The sequence below is a fragment of the Callithrix jacchus genome, chromosome 11 (assembly GCF_049354715.1).
Source record: "Callithrix jacchus isolate 240 chromosome 11, calJac240_pri, whole genome shotgun sequence".
NCBI classification, from domain to species: Eukaryota; Metazoa; Chordata; class Mammalia; order Primates; family Cebidae; genus Callithrix; species Callithrix jacchus.
This window is the reverse complement of record NC_133512.1, coordinates 82,514,110-82,534,917: the sequence shown is the minus strand read 5'-3', so window position 1 is coordinate 82,534,917 and position 20,808 is coordinate 82,514,110. Positions and strand designations below refer to the sequence as shown.

At 37.9% G+C, this 20,808-nt stretch overlaps 1 protein-coding gene across 7 annotated transcripts in view; it reads left to right on the top strand.

The window, feature by feature from the left end:
• The window catches only part of DOCK4 (dedicator of cytokinesis 4), a 487,797-nt gene that overhangs the window by 209,952 nt on the left and 257,037 nt on the right, over positions 1–20,808 (top strand). For all 7 annotated transcript variants that reach the window (XM_078343204.1, XM_078343205.1, XM_002751762.7 and 4 more), the window contains exons 4-7: positions 1,912–1,967; positions 5,853–5,949; positions 10,544–10,692; positions 16,327–16,411. In XM_078343204.1, the coding sequence (XP_078199330.1) occupies positions 1,912–1,967; positions 5,853–5,949; positions 10,544–10,692; positions 16,327–16,411 (387 nt within the window). The remainder of the gene's footprint in view (positions 1–1,911; positions 1,968–5,852; positions 5,950–10,543; positions 10,693–16,326; positions 16,412–20,808) is intronic.

Sequence of the window (20,808 nt, the reverse complement as noted above, 5' to 3'; positions counted from 1 at the left end):
AGTAAAATTACAGTTGGAAATCAGTTTAAATACCAAGTCATAATACAGATTTTCATAATTTTGGAAGTTCCTTTGAACTTGGATTATAGTTAAGATGTGCTACTCAAATGATAATCCTGTTTAGCTCTTGAAAATTGTACTGAGAAGCCCTTAATAAGCTCATTATATATAAACAAAATCTTTCTGAAGTGGTAGTTTCTCAGAAAGCTAAATTAAAATTCAGGCAGGGGAAATACATAGTCCAAAGGAAATATTAAATTGCAGTATTTAATCTTTATGTTTTCCATGGTATCATTTGTAAAATACTGGTATGGAGAAACAAGTTTAGTTCAGTGGAGTGTTAAGAGTCCTTTTGGGTTTGGGGGCTGAAGCCAGAAAAACAATATTATTTAAAAGCCCATTTTTCTTACCATTTCAGGCAGAAATTAAGATTCATTATCCTTTATACATTTCTATAAATCCTCAGGAATTATAGCAAGAAGTAACATCATTTTTGTTTTATCTTTTATTTGTATAGTTTGCAATTTTGACACTAATCTTACTAATAATCTGTGTTTTTTATCCTACTCTAATCTCCTCAGCCTTCATCCGTGTTTCCTAGATTCTCTAATATTTTCATGTGTCATATTGATTTCTTTGGTTTAATTCTGCCTTTAGGATTGTAGATAAGAAATTGTATCACTTTTCATTCTGAAAATACAATTTTGCCTTTTTGCTTAAATATGCCATTTTCTAGATCATCCACCTGTGTTTAATTACTTCATGTGTTATAGGTCATCCTAAAGGGAAGCATAAGGGACAAAAGAGTATACACATTTAATTTTTTAAATACTTTAGCCCTCATTTAACATTGTTTTTATATATCTATGAGATACATGCAAATACAGCTTCAGTATTTAATGAATTTGTTTAGACCATGTTTGAGAAGGAAACTTAGTATGACTTCTCTGTTATTTCTGTCACTTCTCATAAACCTCAAGTCTGACTTTTCCTGATTAGTTAGAATTACTCTGTTGATCCTATCATATTGAAGAAAACAAGTGAGTTTTAAAAATCTACCTGTATATATTTATTACTATTGAATGAAAAGATTTGCCTATTAAATTTTATTTTATACTTGGATCCACAATGGTGATATATATATTCAGATGACATTTGTTTTCTTAAATATTTAATTGAGTTTGTCATTTAATTATACATTAGAAATTCTTCAGAGGATAATTGTCATTTAATGAACAATAAAATTGATGCTCATTTTTTGTTGTTGTTGTTTCTTTCAATTTTCCATTTAGAACAAAGAAACAATTTCCTTGCCCTATCATTTCCCTACAATAAAAGCTTCAAGCTAACATGGCTTCTTTTGTTTAATTTTTGTTCCATCAGAGTGGCAGCATGGTGATTAACTGCTGCTGAGTTGTCATCCAAAATCTTCCATAACACAGAATACACATATTATCTCTAAATTCACAGTGATATTTTTTGTATGTATATTTTCAAGAGAAATATGAGTGGTTTGTGGGGAAAAAAAAAAAAGAATAGCCACCAAAACAAAGAACCTTTCAAAACTATGCAACACATATTTTAAAAACTCTTATTCAGTATAACATGTTTTTATGTAGAATTCCTGAAATTTTCTTATTTTCTGTTTAATAAAGAATATATTTTCTGAGCAAGATTTAATTTTTTATATTTGTTTAGAATGTCTCTAAATTTGTAAACTAGTTAATGGTAGAAAATGAAAGGATGGATCTTAAGCCACAGTAGATTTCAGCCAAGAGAATCTGGTAGAGATGTTGTTTTTCCCTATTCCTGATATTGTCATGGTTGTACAGCTGTGTTTTATACATATGACTTGTGAAACCAACCCTTCCTTAACAGCTAGCATTGTAACCTTCATGCTTTCTTTTTCAGGGTATATTTCCTTCCAGCTATGTTCACTTGAAAAATGCATGTGTAAAGAACAAAGGGTAAGAAATGAGTTTTATTAGTAGTTAGAGGAGTCTCACAGAACCTTTGCTTCTTTTGGAATTTGAAAGGCATAGTAATTGTCTTGAAAAATGAACTGTAGAAGATCATACCATTGTCTGTGTTCTTTGTTAAAAATATATTGCACTAAGATCATTGGTGGAAAAAATTAAAGAACACCATCTGTGCATGCTGGACAACAGGATCTGAGGCACTGGAGGTCTCTCAGTGTCCACAAATCAGGGAATCATCCTACACTTGAGCAAAGGAGTTGGTCCTTTTTGGTGTCTTGCTGCTTAGGGGAGCATGTCAGTCACACCCATTACATGCTGTCATATTGTCTCAAAACCCAGGAATTTCCTAGGTTCACCACTGATTATAAGATGTGTAGTATGACTTTCTCTAAATGGACATAATAACATATTCTTAGGTGACCACTTCACAAAGCCATTATTCTATTTTAGAGAATGTCATTTATATGATACTTTGTTTGATTGAGTTCATTGATCACCTAGTATTTCTAATACATTAAAAAAATTGTAGTCTATTTCTAAAAGGATTTGAAGTGGCAGCCACTTTAACATAATTCGAATAAGATACAGCAGAATAAAACAGAAGAACTTGCCTACTTAAATAGCTCGCATGAGCAGATCATTCATTATAAAAGGCCATGGAGTTGGACACAAACATTTGGTGTCAGTGTCACAAGGACTATTCACATGACCATTGCATAATTTTCATCTTATGACAGTAGAATACAGATTCAGCCATAGAAATTATATTTTTTCTCAAATAGCAATAAATACCAATTTATTATTTGAATACTTAAAGCATAGTAATGGTATTTTCCAACTTGAGTCTTATGACAGAAGTTCCAAAGAGGCTATTCAAATAGGTGATTCTTAATTTCCCCCTCAATAAAGGTATGGTATTAAATTTCTGTTCACTCAAACAGCCTTTGCAAGTGGCTAAGAGTCTATGGTACAAATACTTTGAGAGTTCCCTATATGAGTAAAATTTAAAGAGTCTCAGAGGCTATTACTCTGCACGTCTTATATATGTCAGCTACTTTAAGCATGTTAATAGTAGCAGTCAGTAGTAGTAATTATTGAATAAAACATTAAAAGCATAATCCTAATTCTAATAATTACCACTGCTACTACTGATCTTTTAAGAAATGTGTGTCCTTCAGAAGTGTTGTGCGGCTATAATCCACCAGAAGCGTCAAGCTGAGTTATTAGTCCTTTTGAAGCTTTCCTACCTGGCTAGATATGACGCCATCCAGCCCCTCCTCTAGTAAACCAGAGGACACTTCAGAACACACTCCAGCCACATGCTAACACTTCGTTCTGATCCTTCTGTGCTAGTGATCTGGGCTTCGCAATGTGAAAACGCCATGGGCTACCCCTGTTCCTTAAAGTGTCCATTTGGGCAAGCCTGTGCAACCAGTCTTCTTTGCTCCGTTTGCCCCAATCCCAACCCTGACCTCCCTCAACTCTGCAGTGCAAAGGGCCACCCAGCTCCCATCATATGCTCTGACCAAGGAAGAGAAAAGAGAGAATGCTGTGCTAGCAAAGATCTTGTCAAGCATCTCTCAACTTAATCAAAGTCTACACCTCAAAGTGAGTTGGGGTAGGATATGGTTTTTAAATAAGTACATCCTTTTTTAAAATGCTGGTTAGTAACTGGTGTATATCTGGTCCCCTTCCATGAGCCCCAGGAAGTTTAAATGTGGGTAAAGGTACCTCAAAATTTGGTTGCATACATTTAAAACTTTCTTGTGAGATTTCCACTTGACACCAGGTGTGGTGGACATTGTGCAGCAGAAAGCCCAACATTAGTTTCTAAAAAAAAAATTATTGGAATTGAGTCAGACCCTAGGTCTGGGGCTGTTACTGGAAGAAAATCTTTGGCCTGAAAACATTTGAGGGCATGCATTGCCAGATAATCGCTTTCCCAGAGAGGAACGTCTTTGGGGTTTTGGTATTACCTGTCTTACTTTAAGTAAATTTATGCCCACTAGGATGAAATAATGGAAAAGTCCATCTCAGAATAACTGAACAAATATAATTTCAGAGGTAACTACTTAAGACAGATTATTTGAACACTGATTTTTGTTTTAGAATAATTCATAGGAATCAGCCACCTTGCCTAAAATGGCAATTTTATGCTTAAAAATTAAAATTTTTCTTGGCAACCCTCAATCAACTTCCCACAGACTGAATTGCCTTTATGATCTTTCCTGTATCTTCAGATCAATGTAGGACAGATGGAGGTCAATTAAATTATAGTTTACAAACAGTGAGGCCACTTCTGTATTGTTTAATTCCTACTGAGGTCATGTCACTTTTTAAATGTTAAGTAGAATGTCAAGGTTTCCTGGAAATTCAGTATTTCCTCCTTGACCGTATATAGGATCATTTTGTGATCTCCATCTCCAAATATTCATCATTTAAATTGCAACAGCTGCTTCAAAAGCAAAATAAATATACTACCACTTAAAAATGTCATATGCAGACTTAATAAAAGGTTCTGTATCTGCCACAGTTTATATATTACTGTTTACTTTAAAATCCCAGTTTTACATTTTCAGCTGTATTTAAGCTCTAGAAAGAAGGAAAATATGCATAGGGCAAGTATTTTAGCAGCACTGTGAAATGAGGAGATGAAGCTCTGTTGGGAAAAGAATCAAGGCAAGATTTTAGTTCCCATATGTCTGACAACAAGATTTTACAAAAGACAATTATACACACTTTGGACATAGCATCAAAAAGGAATCACAGAGCAGTTATTAACCTCATGCTAAGAAGTAATTTTCCCTCGATCATCTAGACAACATGGTTCTATGTCTAATATGTTGCTACCTTCTATGTATTATTAGATGTTTTCTAGAGAAAAATATACTGAAATAAAGAAAATAGTCTCTATAAATACATCAGTAGCATTCTATGGGAAGCAGTGGTAATAATAGCCAGTAAGCCACTTTCACCTGCATATGTGTGTGTGCACACACATACAAAGCAAGTATTTGAAAAAAGAAACTGGAGATGAAGATTATTATATACCAAAGGTAGAATTCAGAAGGCAAATTAAATCTTCTCCTTTGTTTCCCCTATCTCCTTGTGCATATTCTCAACATCAGGACCACCATACATACCCTGCTGGATATTGATAGAAATATTTTCCAAGGATAGTTTCTGACTTTTAGAGAAGAAATGAGAAGACTATGTTACTCTAATCAGAGAGAGGAACATTTTGGAATGAATATTCAAATATCTGTGATGTCATAAGCCCTTAGGGTTTATGCTGCATGATAACATTACTTGTAGTACTAATCAGTTTTCATGGTCCAGGTTTGCAAATAATGAAAATGAAGTGTTACTTAGATCACGGGAGTATTCAATTAATATCTCAGTGTCTGGTTACTTATCACACTGGGTTAGTTTGGATGCTCACAGCCATCATGTCCTGATGATTGAATAAGGTTCCTTTTATTCTCCTTGAGTCCTATGGTCATAGCATTTGGAAGGCAAAAGTCATCTCAGAGTTTATGTAGCCCAGTGACCTCATGTTACAGATGCAGGCTTTTGGCCTCAGGTTAAATGAGTTGCTGCCTAGTGGTGAACTGGTACTGGAGTAGAACTCTTCTGATGTTGTTTCTTCTTCACCATGCTGCTCAAACTTGACCTAGTTGAAGTGACTGGTCGTTCTGGTATTGTCCTACCGTAATCCAACATAGCATTCCTCACATTAACTTACAACCAGATCCTGGTTACTGTCTGTAGAACGAACACTAGCTCGGCAGCTTTCTTTCCTAATTATCTTTTAGAGTATTTAAAACAAAATTGTTGTTTATGGTATTTACATGTATTTTTTTAATTTCACAGACAATTTGAAATGGTTATTCCCACTGAAGACTCTGTTATCACAGAAATGACATCAACATTAAGAGACTGGGGAACCATGTGGAAACAGCTCTATGTGGTTAAGTAGCTTTTTAATGACATGGTTTTTTGGGTAAAGAATTGTTTTAAGAAATATATGAACATGAGTAAGGGTTAATATAGCACCTTCTGCAAGTCTCTAGGACTCCTTGGGAATATAGATATTAATAAGACAGTGTTGTTGTAATCTCTGTGTCCACTGAGCATGGGTTTTATAAGTTACTTTTCAATACCACAAGAATATAAAAGATTATCTTTCTGGCATCCAACCAAATAGGATGGTTTACATGGACCTAGTGTTGAACCTCCTGAATATTTTTAATTTTCAGGGAAAAATAAAATTTAAGACGATTTTGGTGGCAATGGTATTTTATCAAATTCAAATTCTGTAAGTCATTCAAGTATACTGTAAATGACATACTTTTAGCTAGTATCAATGAGAATATTTTAAATATATTAGAGAAAAGAATATTTCTTGAGGGGAAAAGGATCTGTGTTTTGGAGGTATGTAGTATATATTTACTTACTTATTGTAAGTAATCACATTGAGCACTTATGTGGCAAATCTCATGGTAAGTACTCTCGATGCAGTATCTTCTTTAATTTACTACCACTCAAAGGAATAATACCTATGACCATGTCCGGCTTATAAATGAGAACAATGAGGAACAGAGAGTGAAGTACTTAACCTAGATCAAGTCATGGGAAAGTGGCTGGGCTGGGGTTCTGATGTGAATATGGTGTTCTCACTGTGAATGCAGAGGTCTGGGAATGGTGAAATATTGGGAAGGCCCCATGCTATTTTTTTTTTTTATTTTTAAAGTTTGTAGAACAGCTTCATCATTTGAAGGGATGAATTCAAAATACAAATGTGTACTTATCCTGATAAAATGATTTAAAACAGCCTGTCAAAGAAAAAAATCCAAATTAGTGAGGGATACTGGCAGAATGATAGTATTTATTGTCTGTTTCATCTAAAATGCAATAAGATATTTCATCGAGGCAAGAAAATCTTATAAAGTCACTAGTGAAAACACTTTGATGTTGGACTTCTCTGGTTATACCCTCCTGGAGCTGGTAGCTTTAGGACTCACTGTGCAAATTCACAAGACAACCTTGGGTGAATTGGCAGAGCATAGGTTTTATAAATACAAAGTCACGATAACCGACCTCTAGGGCTCCGTGCTGGGGAAGTGCAAGGAAATGCAGATCTTCTTTTTAAATTTTCTTTTTTATTTATATTGGAAGGAATCCAAAATACAAGTATTATTTCACTTAAAGTAATATTGTGCATGGCACTAACATGGAAAAGGAAACTATTTGACATGCTCAAACCACTGCATTCGAAATACCCGACATGAGACTTACAAAAATAATGACAGTGTTAAGTGTTGTCCATTAGCTGAACTAGAACACCAGCACTTTGCTTTTGATACAGCTACTAGTGGGGAACAAAGTTGAATTTCCTCTTGATTCTGCCTTATCTAGCTATTTTTACCTGTGTTCGAGGTTGCAGATATCTATTTTCAGGACCAACTTGGTTTGAAAATCTGTGTGTTGTAAACTCCACAAGTAACTCCTCTCCTCCTAGTGTTCTGAGTAACTGGGAAAGAGATATTTCCATGGACACTGGAATGGTAGTCATTTACATTAGAAACAAATATTAAATTTAACTCAGAGATATTTGATTTTTGACACTGGGAATGAGGCTACCTTGGCCGTGTTGGATCTTTAGCTTCTCTTTTCCTGATGTAAATGTTTTGTGCCAAATGTTTTGGTTCAGGTTCTTCATGTTGAAGTGTATTTAGGGTATTGTCCATCCTTTTTGCCAACAGTTTTAAGACACCTAACTTCTCTACTGGAAGATGTTTGATGAGGGCCATAGTATTTTATAAATTGTTAGCAATTCGTATGACAATGCTTAGCATAAAAGCAAGTGGCAAATGCTTGAAAAGTGCTAGTTGCTCTTTAAATAATGTTGCTAAGGACCTAAGTAATGCTCTTTAAAAATACCACCTAATAATCAGTAATGTAACCACAAAAGTTTAGGAGAAATATAGTAGCTATCTTTTACTGAGTACTTTTATGCAGGCCCTGAGCTGGATATTTTACATCTATCTTACATGGGGCTCTGCCAGGCAGTTTTTACTCTCGAATCTTATCAACGATAATTTACCTAGGGTCTCATGCTAAAGCCTGAATCTAAATCTAAGTCTGCTGCTGCCAAAACCTGTACTGTTTTCATTTTAAGGCATAAAAACTCATCCATTTCTAAAACACTAAAATATTCTCAGTTAACTTTTTGCTGTATTTTTGATATATTTCCAGAATCTCTTGATATTATTTTATTCCAAGTGTTTAATATTGTACCCTACCTGTTTCGATTTATCACTAAATCAAAAGTGTTTTTTATATTTCTGAATAGCTTTCATAGCTATCCAATGTTTAAAGAATCATGATTCTATGACTAGATGTTCAACTGTAGACCTTTTTGTTACACTAGTAGGGCAGGTTTGCTGGCCAGAACTGCACTATGTCAGTGTTCCTGCCACACCTGGGTTTTCTTCCCTTAATGGAGAGCTGACCAACTGATTTTCAGCTTTATAAGGGATTCTGCATACTTTTCATCTTAGTGTTCTCTTAAACTTAAGTACTAGGTAACATCACAGAAAATCAAGTCCATCCTATTAAACAACTGCAGAATGCCTTTCCCAAGAGAAGGCAGGTGACTTTCTCCCTGTGACAGTTCAAAAGGTGCTGTCTTTGTTCTTTGCTACATGAGATTTGACTTGTTTAATAACTTGCTTATGTAATTTTTTCGACTCTGGTAGACTTTTCCTTCCTACCACCGACTTCTTCAAGTGTTTCTTGATCTTCACTGCTTATTCTTTTGTATCACCTAAACAAAACCTACCTCTTGATATCCACAAAAATGAACATGTTTAAATCAAGCTATTCATTCATTCTCCAGCTGCTAGGGCCACACAGGCAGATAGCCATTGCGGTTGGGCACTTACAGCCAATGGGAGAACATGGACGTTGCGCAGTTGGTTACAAGAGTATTGTGTTACACTGGCCTTGTCTGGCTTCTATGGGAGTGTATAACATGAGTTAAGAGTGAGAAGCAATAGAAGAATGGGCTCAGTAGAGTGCTTTAGGAGTTGAGAGACAAGCAAGATTTTTTTGGAGGGAAGGATCAGGGATGACATCTTGGAGAATGCTTTTTGTTCTTCTGGCAAATTTGTCTGACCTGCACATCACATGGAAATTCTTCAAAACAGCAAGTACTAAAAAAGCAGGTAACATGTCACTACTTTAAAAATAAAGAATAGTTGTCTTTACCCATCACCCAGAATTTGATATTTCCGGTATCTTACAGCTGCAGAGGACTTTAGATGGATGATAACCTCACCACTTCCCTGTCACTACTGATGAGGTCCACTAATAATTTTTGTAGAAAGTGAAAGCATAACTGTTGTTATGGTTTTGCAACAACATGTTATGGAAAGACAAAGGGTAAATACTTATAGATAAGATTTATTCTCATGTCTCTGGAGTAAGGGATATATAATTTTTGGTTTGGGAAAGAAACAGTATTTGTAGAGGGCTCATTCTGGACCAAGCCCAAAACAATAACAGTACTCTAGTGATAATAACATTGAATACCTACATATTTTTTCTGGGCCAGGCATCATTCTCAGAGTTGTAATAGCTCATTAATGCTCACAACAATTCTGGGAAGTACTATAATACCTGTTTTACAGATGAACATCACAAAGATGTTCATGAATTGCCAAAGCTTTTTCCGCCAGTAAATGGCAACACTGAAATTCAGATTGAAGTTGTCTGGCTCTAAGTAAGTTTGTGTTCTCTGCCGCTGTGCTGTAGTGCTCTCTGCACAGTCGCTACCCCAATCCATAAAACAGCCTTGCTGAGGGAATGTGCTGCCCATGTACGGATGACAGAATTGATACTATAACACTAGTAAGTGACAAAACCAGGGTTTTAACTTGTCTTCTTTCCAGTAAACCACATAGCTTAAATGAATTTCACAGGAGATTATCTTGAATCTCCATTATTGTTTTAAAAGTAAGAAAGTATTAACTTTTTACAAGTCTAAATACTGGCCTGATAATAGCAGTGCACATCCATCAATGAATGACTTCGTGTGCCCAACTTCTGATAGTGGACCCAATAAAGTATTGAGACCATTGCACAAGAAATATAATTGGAAAGTAATGTCTTGCATGCAGCCATGGCTCAGAGAAGGGAGAAAACAATGTGAGCAAGAGTAATCAGGGAAGATTTACTGATGGAGGTGGAAGTCAAGCTGAGCCTTCTTGGATAGTAGCATTTGAGTAGTGTTTAAAAAAAAATAATAGCAGCAGTTGAGAAGTAAAGTTGCATTTCTGGACATGAGAGCAGTGTTGTGAAACTTGGATGAAGCACATAGAGAAGGCAGTGTGTGTGTTTGAACACAGTGAGCAAACAGTTTGTCTATTAACAAACATCTGTCCACAGAGGGGCAAGCACATACTGGGTAACCAGAATGGACCCCTTCCCTTTCCTTTTTGGTTCTCCCACAACTCAGTATGGGGCTGACTGCCAAATCTCTACGTTTGTGTATTTCTTAGAGAAATGAAGGCGATCTCTTCCACCGGCTGTGGCACATCATGAATGAAATCCTGGACCTGCGGCGGCAGGTGCTTGTGGGCCACCTCACCCACGACCGAATGAAGGATGTGAAGCGCCACATTACTGCCCGCCTTGACTGGGGCAATGAGTGAGTATTGACCATTGCAGGGTGGCCTCTAGTAGGTGAACACAATGAAAGTGACATAGGTCTGAGCCAGAACGTGGTAATGTCACCAGAGGAAGTCATATTGGCTTTTTCAGATTTCCTGTTTTTGGAGGCTTAGTGTGAACTGTCACTGATGGAGTTGAGAAGTATTTCTTCTCAAGCTGATGTGGGCACTAAGATGTCGTTTGTTCTCTGGTATTGTATGTGGTCTGACGGTGTGCACATGCTCATGGAAAATAAAATGTTCACAGCAATGAATTAGGTATGGCTTCTGGCTAAAATGGATCTTGTTCTCAATTTGGCATGTGGATTTGCCTTTAAAATATATCTCTTCCATATCATGGTAATAAGTCACCGGTGTAATCCAGAGGGAGACACTAAAGTTAACAGCTTCTGTGAAAAGTCTTATGACAAATGCACTGGTGGGGCCTTTTATTATTGCTGTGATTAGTCCTGTACATACATATTCGCTACTTTGAGGAGCTGCTTGAGAGAACTCAGTAAAAAGCTGTTCTTGACCGAGATTTATTTTTAAATAAAACCATAAATGACTTATTTAAAATACCAGCCATGTATTTAAATAGTAAATCTAGTCACTGAGAGTGCTGACCAAGGCTGATACTGTACTAAGTATGAATGTTAACATAGAAGTGAGAAATTAGAATAAGCCAACTTTGACTGAGATCCTAGGATTGCATGAGGTTAAGGTTTAAGGCAGTGACATGGTTTCTCAATAACCCATATGGCCATATCTTCCCTTCTTTTCCTCTCTCCAAATCCCCAGTTGCTCTTTGGACCTTCAAAAGGATCTTAGGGAACAGAAAGAAAGGAAAGCAGACAGAAAGGAAGAAAATGGCAGGAAATGAACTTTGGGTAAATTTGCTTCTTACTGAATGTGGAAAAACCAATTTGCAACAAAATGCCACTTCCCATAACCACAGGAAATCCCTTTGTCAGAAGCCAGGTTTGGGTCTTCCCAAGAGGTTACACATTCTGAATATGAATACCCAGACCTACTAACAGATATTTATTTATTTATTTATTTGTTTGTTTGTTTGTTTTTATTTATTTTGATATGGAGTCTCACTCCGTCACCCAGGCTGGAGTGCAGTGGCATGATCTCGGCTCACCGCAACCTCCGCCTCCTGGGTTCAAGCGATTCTCCTACCTTGGCCTCCCAAGTGCTGGGATTACAGGTGTATGCTACCACATCTGGCTAATTTTATTCGTATTTTTAGTAGAGACAGGATTTCACCATGTTAGCCAGAATGATCTCAATCTCCTGACCTCGTGATCCACCCACCTTGGCCTCCCAAAGTGCTGGGGTCACAGGCATCAGCCACCGTGCCGGGTACCTACTAACAGATTTTTAAGCCTCCATCTCACTCCGAGGACTTCTGGTATTTTGTTGAATAGGATTCATCTTTTTACAGACAATGAATAGAAGAGCCCAATTCATTTATCTCTAGAAGATTCATTTTTGTGAGAAATAAACCAGCTACGAATATGGAGGGGCAGCAAGAGCTCGGTCCTGGGAGCTCTGCTTTCTTAAGACCTGATGCAGACTCCCGAACCTTCTTCATGTCAGTTTCTCATCTGTTGAAGGAGGAAGTTGAGTTAGAAAAACGCAAGGGCCCTTTCAGCTCCAGGATGACATTTAAAATACACAGCACCTCCTAAGAGATTAGACTTGCCAGCCATTTGCAGGCAACTTCCCATCCTGCCATGGAGATGAATTTCACAGGAGATTATCTTGGATCTTGACGATTGTGAAGTGGAGTGGAGTGGGAGGGGTCTGTTGGAACGAGACCAGCGCTGCCTTAGGTTTATTTCTTGATTGTTTTGAAAAACCTTTGAGGGTTCTCTGAATTATTTTGGGTCTTAGTCATTATGCTGGTCATCATTTAAAGGACCAGTTTGTAAATAGGAAGAAAGTTGGATGAAGTTAGCTCATCCAAAATAATGTAAGAATGTAGATCAGACAAGAAAATGATACTTCTTCAGTTTTATGAAGGAAAGTGATGGCAGAATGAAAAGGGGGAAGGAAGGAAAAACATTAATTATGACTGAATCATGACTCAGTTTTTACTTACGCAAGTTCTGGCTTGTACTTTGGGCTGTTCTGTAGCTAATTTATGATAAGTTGGTAAAACATTGATGCATGAAAATGAGCAGTATAATTTATTTAGATCATCTTCAGCTTCATTAATTTTCTGAGCTATGATTCTGTTTTTTTTTTTTTTTTGCAATTCTTTGTTTATTTTTTAAAAACTTACAATACAGAGATTATGCATTTACCTTATTCCTTTAAGTATACATTTGTTTTCTTATTGAATAATGCTCATGGAGAGCAAATTAAGATCATCTCTTGCCTATTAAACTAGATGAGATTTCATGCAAAATAATCTGTCAGCACATAAATCTCTGGGTGAACATAAATTAAGAATGTGTTCCATCTCCCACTGTATATCAAACCATTGAAGAGTAGTGAAGAGAAGCCCTCTTGATGTGGGAAGCTTAGGAAAAAGAGATCATTCATCTCATTTTCTAACAGGACCAGCAAAAGAATTGTTCTTGTCTGGAAACCTCAGACAGCACTAAAATGATGGTACATGTTTCTGTTGCCCACAGAGTCCTACAACATGGTGTTCTTTGACTTTCCTGCTAAGATTATATGGGAGGAGGCAATCAATTCATCCTTTCTTCTTGATATCACAGAGAAGTTGACTGAGTTAATATAGAACATGACAGTCTCCCTGTGTGATCTCTTCTCGTCCTGTCTCTCCCCATTTGCCTCTTTTCTCCTTATTCTTTGTAAAGCACTTCCCTGATTCTAATCTGTGGGCTAGGAAACCTCAAACCATGAGAAAATGTATCGAAGAATTACCAAAACCAAACAGAAACATGTAAGACTCCTCACATAACCAGGATGCCAGGAAGCCAGCAGAAGCCAATCAATCAAGACTATGGGAGAAAAAGACTTGTACGTTACAGCTTTCTGGGGCTGCGGAATCTCCGCACACATTCTGCAGCCATGTAGGTCACCTGTTCTTCATGCCATCTTCCTCAGGCATATGGCTGATGTCTGAATTTCCAAGTTCAAATTCTCAAGGAGGGAATCTTACTGACAGTCAATGTCTAATTTTGGGCTGAGCAGTTTATGCCAGCCTCACATAAGAAGCTGGCCAGTCTTTGGGTTATTTGTTCTTAGGTCAGGTGTTTACCCATGGGCCAGTTAGGTGTGGCTCAGGAAGGGGAGATAGTCAGATTGTAACTGGGGGACAGGAAGCAGGGCTGTCGGGGGCGTTGAGAGAGAGAGCGAGTTCGTTCGAGACAGCTCCATTCAAGTTCTTGTCCAATGAGAGGAGCTTTTCCAAACTTCCTCTGGAGTGACTGATCTTCCACTGTGAAGCTGGATTGGTTGCCTTGGTCGCAACAGAGCCCTTTCTTGTAAGGCTTTTGGCGATCTTTTTAAACAAGGGAAGCTCACCTGGCTGTCCACCTTTCCACATGCCCCGGGGAAAATTAGACAAAGAACTCTAGGCTCCCGGATGAGGGGTGTGGATAGAGCTAGGCGCTGGGAAGTTCTTGCCTTTGAAACCACACCCCTTGTGGACCCCTTGAAGAGAAGTTAACACAGTCCCTCAAGATGACTACGTTGGGCTGGGTGCGGTGGCTCAAGCCTGTAATCCCAGCACTTTGGGAGGCCGAGGCGGGTGGATCACGAGGTCAACAGATCAAGACCACCCTGGTCAATATGGTGAAACCCCGTCTCTACTAAAAATACAAAAAATTAGCTGGGCACGGTGGCGCGTGCCTGTAATCCCAGCTACTCAGGAGGCTGAGGCAGGAGAATTGCCTGAACCCAGGAGGCGGAGGTTGCGGTGAGCCGAGATTGCGCCATTGCACTCCAGCCTGGGTAACAAGAGCGAAACTCCGTCTCAAAAAAAAAAAAAGATGACTACGTTGTCTGCCTCCACCTCTCCCAGTAGAGAATGTGGGTGGAGCAGCTTCTCATAGAAGGAGCTATAAGTAAGATAGGTACCACGATTCATATGTCGTTACAAGTTCTCTTTCCTTTGCTAAATGATATTCATCAGTAAATATGGACCCAGTAGCAGATGATGTCTTATACTGTAGCACAGTGGTTCTCTCTGGGAAGGGAATGGAGGATGGACAACAGACCCTATCAGAATCTCTGGTGAGATGTAGCAAGGGGAAATGTGGACATTTTGAAAACAAATCACAGTGCTCATTGTGAGTTAAAAATTAAACTAAAATTAAATAATGGGTGTGTGAATTTTTTTAAAGTTTCCCAAAGAGAAACATCATTTAGGAAAATTGAGAAACTGTTTTAGTATCTGAAAGACAGCTCCTGCTGTCAAGGAGGTGACAGCTTTCTAATCTTCTTAACAAATATCCCTCAGGGTGGCTAGGGCAGTGCCTGACTTCAAGTAAGTGCTGAATTAATAAATTTTACTTATGAAACAATGAGATTTTGGGGGAGGACATGCAAGAATTTCAGATTTTTTTTTAAACACAAAAGAAAGCTGTGGTTCTATAAATGGAAGTGTGATGCCAGAAGGCTTCCATGTTAGAGAGAGTGGTGATGTGAAAGGGATGCAGAACAAGTGATCCTCAGAAAACTGAGGATGAGGCCTTGGATGTGGTGATCGAGGGGGCTCTGCTAGAGAAGAGGGTATCTTGGCCTTGAACGATAGGGCATTACAAAGACATTGTGAAGCCTTTGAGATGATCATGAGGCTTAAGGAGAGGAACAGAATTGTGTGGCATTGGTGTCAGCATTGTACCGTGGTGACCTGGAAGCGATTGTGCTAACGGGATGGAAGGTAACCAGAATAGAGTTAGACTCATGTTCCTCTGGTGATGGGAAGACATCACAAATCAGTTACCATACTTGGTACCTCTGAAGCTGGATATAACCTTAGAATACTTTTCAGCATAGCAAACCATATGTCAGCCGCAATGAAACCTGACATAAAGGGTTAAGCTATTCTGCCAGCCCACGCCTAAAACTCTTCTCCCATTTCCATGTCCTGCCTTTACTGAGTTTCTCCTAATGACTGACCTTAGAATTTACTGTAAATAAGGGCCATGTGCAAATTGCCTGAGATTCATGTTAGAAACATGTCAACTCTAGAGACAGCTAAGTACATTGGTGCTAGGTCAAATCCTAATGGCCAAATTTCCCTCTCCTCAACTCCAATTTCTAGAACCAAATTATGTCTAGCTCTAGTTTCCATTCACTCCAGTGTGGAAGGCTTTCCCATGTGATAATTTGAAGGGTGCTGAAGGCTTCACACCATTTGGGGCTAAAGCCCCAGTAGCAGGAGCATTCCACTGATAGCACCAACCCATCCCTCCTGCATTTGCCTGTCTTTCTCCCCTTCTGAGTTTCAAGTTTTGCCCAGTGTCCAGCCTAGTTATGTTGTCTACCTCAACTGTGGTTAACAAGTCATATAAGGTAAAAACTATGCGTGAGAGAAGCATGGTGGGTGATATTCCTAATTTCAAAGTGATATAGTTAAAAAAAATGTTTATAACATATTTAATGGAAGTAACTTTTCCCCCAGACTTTTGCAATTTGTTTTCTAGACAACTGGGACTGGACCTGGTGCCTAGGAAAGAGTATGCAATGGTGGACCCAGAGGACATCAGCATTACTGAGCTCTACCGATTGGTAGGTACAGGAAATCTTGGCTCCCAGCCTCACTGCTAAATTTGTGGTTTCCATGGCATTCTTCATACTTGCTTGATTTTGTAAGAGCAGGATGTTCCAGGATTAATTTAGAGAAAGTAAAAAGGCTTGAGAGCTGAGGTGACCGTGCCCTGGGTACAGTACCGAGAAACTTTACCTGCCTAAGAATGATATGATACTCTCCATTGGATCCTCAACACCCAGGCATCAGGAAGTCAATACAAAGACATTTTTCAGTTCTTTTGCAAATCTGCTTTTTGCCTAGTCTGGTGAAGTGCTTACAAGTCATACGTACTCAATTGTTGTTCTGTAATTAATGGTATCTAGTCATGGCTCAGCAGCATGTTAAACCTCCTCCTGCCACCATTAGCTCCATATACATATAGTGTGTGTGTGTGATGTATATTAGCACTATATACACCAACTACTGAAACGGTCTTCTCCTTAGTCTTCAGCTGCTGGATACCCTCCCTTCCCAGACCCCAATCCATTCCTAAGTACTGAAGCCCATTAATCATCCTAAAACATTTGATCATATTGCCCATCATGGTCTCACATATGATTTGAGTTTTTTCTCTAGTTACATGGTAAGTTATAGTTCAGGTTTTTTGCTTGGCATCCAGGTTCCCCAAATCTGGTTCAATCCACCTTCTGGTTAGCCTTGTATTCTTAAATAATTATATAAAATGTACCTAATCTCGATATTAACTAAGATATGAAAATCCAAAATCAGTGTAGAAGGTGGTTGGGATGGGCTTTCAAAGACTATCATGCTACGCATAACTGTACTTTGAACCGTAAAGTTCCAAGAAGGACTGCCTATCGGAAATAGCAGACTCCTTTTGGGATGAGCCTGCCTTTTTGGCATAGCTTTCCAAGCTTATTTTTCTGAGAATAATGGGATATTCTTAACCTGAAGATTATCCATATCTGAAAAATGTGAAGGATAATTTCAGTAAGTCCACTGGGGAGATGTCTGATTTAAGAAGGCAGTTCTTAATATTGCTTTCAGATTTTTCTGTGATCATCAAATTGATGTTCAGATTATCTACACTTTATTGTGTCAGTTGGAATCAATTCCATTTTTTAGAGGATATTCTTTATTGTATGTTAAATTTCTTCAGAGTCGTGTGTATGCTGTTTACCTTCATCACATTAGTGCTAAACAGAGTATCTGGCAAGTAGCAAGAACATAGAGGTCAGTTAGGGGGAGGTGAAGAAGGAACAAATAAGAGCATTCCAAGTTAAAGTCATCACTGCCTCTTAGCTTATGTAACAAATATAATCTGTATTGTTTGTCAGTCATATCCTCTGATGTGGCATCTTTTTCTTCATTTAATTAACTCATTGAACATCCTATTCTCTCACTTTTAAGAACATATCTCAGTTAATTTTAAGTTTCTTTAGGGAACACACTGTATCTTTTACCTCTACATGGTCAAGATAATCTTGTACAGTGCTTTTACACTTACTAAGCACCCAGTCAATGCTTTGGAGATTATATTGTGAAAAGACTGTGAATTATTGGCTCCAGACAACTACATTTACAATCAATCCCTTTCTTTTACCAGTACTTTGGGTTTTGGATTTATTATTTAATCTCTCAAAGCCTCAGTGTATTCATCTACTAAATTGGGAAATAATTATTTTCATGTTCATTGTGAAGATCAGATAAGAAATGTATGTAAGAAATGTATGACAGATAGTTGCACAACATGTAAGCATTTAATCAGTGTTCATCCCTTTCTTATCTTTATTTCATCTGCGTTGGAGAGGCAACATGGTAAAAATAATTGATAGTTCATTTTAGGATTAGATTTGGCTGTGTCATGAAATAAATAAAAAATAGAAGCTAAAACATGATAGAAATTTATTTCTCAAGGTATGCAAGTTTAGAAACAGGAATTTCTGGGTTTGGTTGTGTATGAAAAGGAATCTAGAGCCTTATCTCTCTGCTACACTGTACATGGCTTCCATCACCAAGAACACCTCGAAGTGCAGTATAGCTGTGAGAGTTTTAACCATCCTATTTGCATTCTGGTCAGTATGAAGGAGACAAGTTTCTCTCAGTTGATTCAAATCGTTTAATGAACCTTCCTGGAAGTTCCACACAACACTTGCACTTACATCTCATTGGCAGAGCTTGGGTGCAGCCCTGTAAATAGTTGAGGATGTCAAGTTTTGGATAAATAACTGATGTCTGATACAAATATATTTTATTTTCCTGAGTTTGATTTTGTGTGTGTTTAATTTTGTTTCTCTTCTTTTCATGTAACATTACATAGGGGATGGCAAATTGATTTCACCTTTGTCAACATTCCAGTTGATTGGTAGGTGGCTGCCTAGAGTGCACTGTGGATAAGATTCCAGGTCTTATGTAGGCTCTGATGGATTAGCAATGTCTGCCATTGGTGGGAAAGACAGCAGAGGATATTTTAGTATGTTAGAGCTCAAATCCTAGTCCAAAGTCTCCCTTTTTACAGCTGAAGAAAGTAAAACATCATGATTTGACATGCAAACTTAATTTCTCCTCAGTGGCAGCTATACCTTACTATTTCCAAAACAAAGACAATAGCCCAAGAAAAACTCAAATTATTTAATTATCAGCTTCAGAAGAGCATGTGCTCTTCTTTAAGGCAGCTTCTTTTTCTTTTTTCTTTTGTTTCCTCTTCAATTTTTATTTTAAGTTCCAGGGTAGATGTGCAGATACTGCAGGTTTGTTACATAGGTAAATGTATACCATGGTGGTTTGCTGCACACATCAACCCATCACCCAGGAATTAAGCCCAGCATCCATAAGGCAGTTTCTTTTTCAAGTTACTGTTTGAATCCTGGATTAGAAGTAATAAGATTCTCCGTAGCCCTGATCTTCTTTGTTCAACATAAAAGTGACTGACTATATTGATTTCACCAGGAAGAGTGGGGAGGCACCAATACCAATCCCTTGTTGTTGTTTGGCAATTTATTGTCACTTTGGGTCAGGGACCTCAGCATGGAGGTTACATGTCCCAACAGAGAGGATGTTTGATTAATTGCTGCTTTTTTTTTCCATTTACTTCTTTCTAGTCAGTGTCATGTTTGAAACACAAGTGTTCGCATCTTACTAAATTTTATTGCATCATTCAAAAAAAAGGTCTGACTTTAGGTTTTTGATAGCACTGTTAGCAGATCTTTCTCACCTAATTGTGTTCATTTAAGCAGTAAAAGTGCCAAACCTCACAGTGTTTGCATATGCCCATCTTGAAACTTTGGTTTAGTGCCAAAGGCAAGATCTTAATCCTTGTATAAATAAAGAGAACCTTATTAGCCAGCTTCTCTCTTATTTGTGTCTGCAGGTTTCCATCTTTTTGGAAACCTTTCTTGGTTTTATAAGATCATGCATCTGCTTACTCTGCAATCCTTAGTAGGTTAGACTAGCGGATCTCGGAACACAGTGGTTCTCACAAGCAATTTCAACCCCAAGGAGATATTTAGCATTGTCTGGAGACAGTTGTGGTTGTCACAACAGGAGGTGGGAGGGAGAGATACTATTTGCATCTGGTAGGTAGAAGCTAAGAAAAGCTGTTAGATGTCCTACAAAGCCCAGGGCAGCCCCCATAACAAGGAAATATTCAGCCTAGTTGTCAGTAGCACTGAGGTTGATAAACCCTGGTGTAGACAGTTCATTCAATAATTAATGCATTATTTGAAGAGTAAAAATTTGAGCCAGTTAAATAAACCTTTGGGATGAATCTGTTTCTTTTCCTAATCAAAGATCTAGTTCAACTGTTAAGCACAGTTAGTTAGAGTAACTGATAGGTGTATTTGTAGCCACAAATTATCTCAAACTCTTGAGGTGTGAACTTCTTAATTTTATTGTAATAATATTTTCACAGAGTTTTTTCTTAACTGTTTGCCAGAGTACTGAATTACCAAGAGAAAATGAAAGTAATCGTACCTACTTAAGTCCAAATCAGTCCCAGACCTGAAAGAATAGTGGGGATGGAAAGAGGGGTGATTTCAGTGCTACAGTATGCCAGATGTGAGGGCCCATGTTAAATGCACGAAGGGTAGAGTCAGGCAGCTTATTACTAGCATGCATTCAAGAACAAAGGTTCTAAGGCCATAATTACCGAAAAGACGCAACAATACATTGTTTAGTTTGCTGTGATTTTGCATCTGTCTGTACATGATCCTAATCAGTGATTCTCAACCCTCATTGCCCAGAATCACCTGGGGAGCCTTTAAAACTACCAGTCTCTGGACCCGCAGCCCCTAGAAATTCTAATTTAATTGTTCTGAGATAAGACCTGGCTATAAGTATTTTAAAAAATCTCTCTTGGGGACTCTAAAGTGCAGCCAAGGTTGAGAACCACTGATCTAGATATATTGGATTCTTT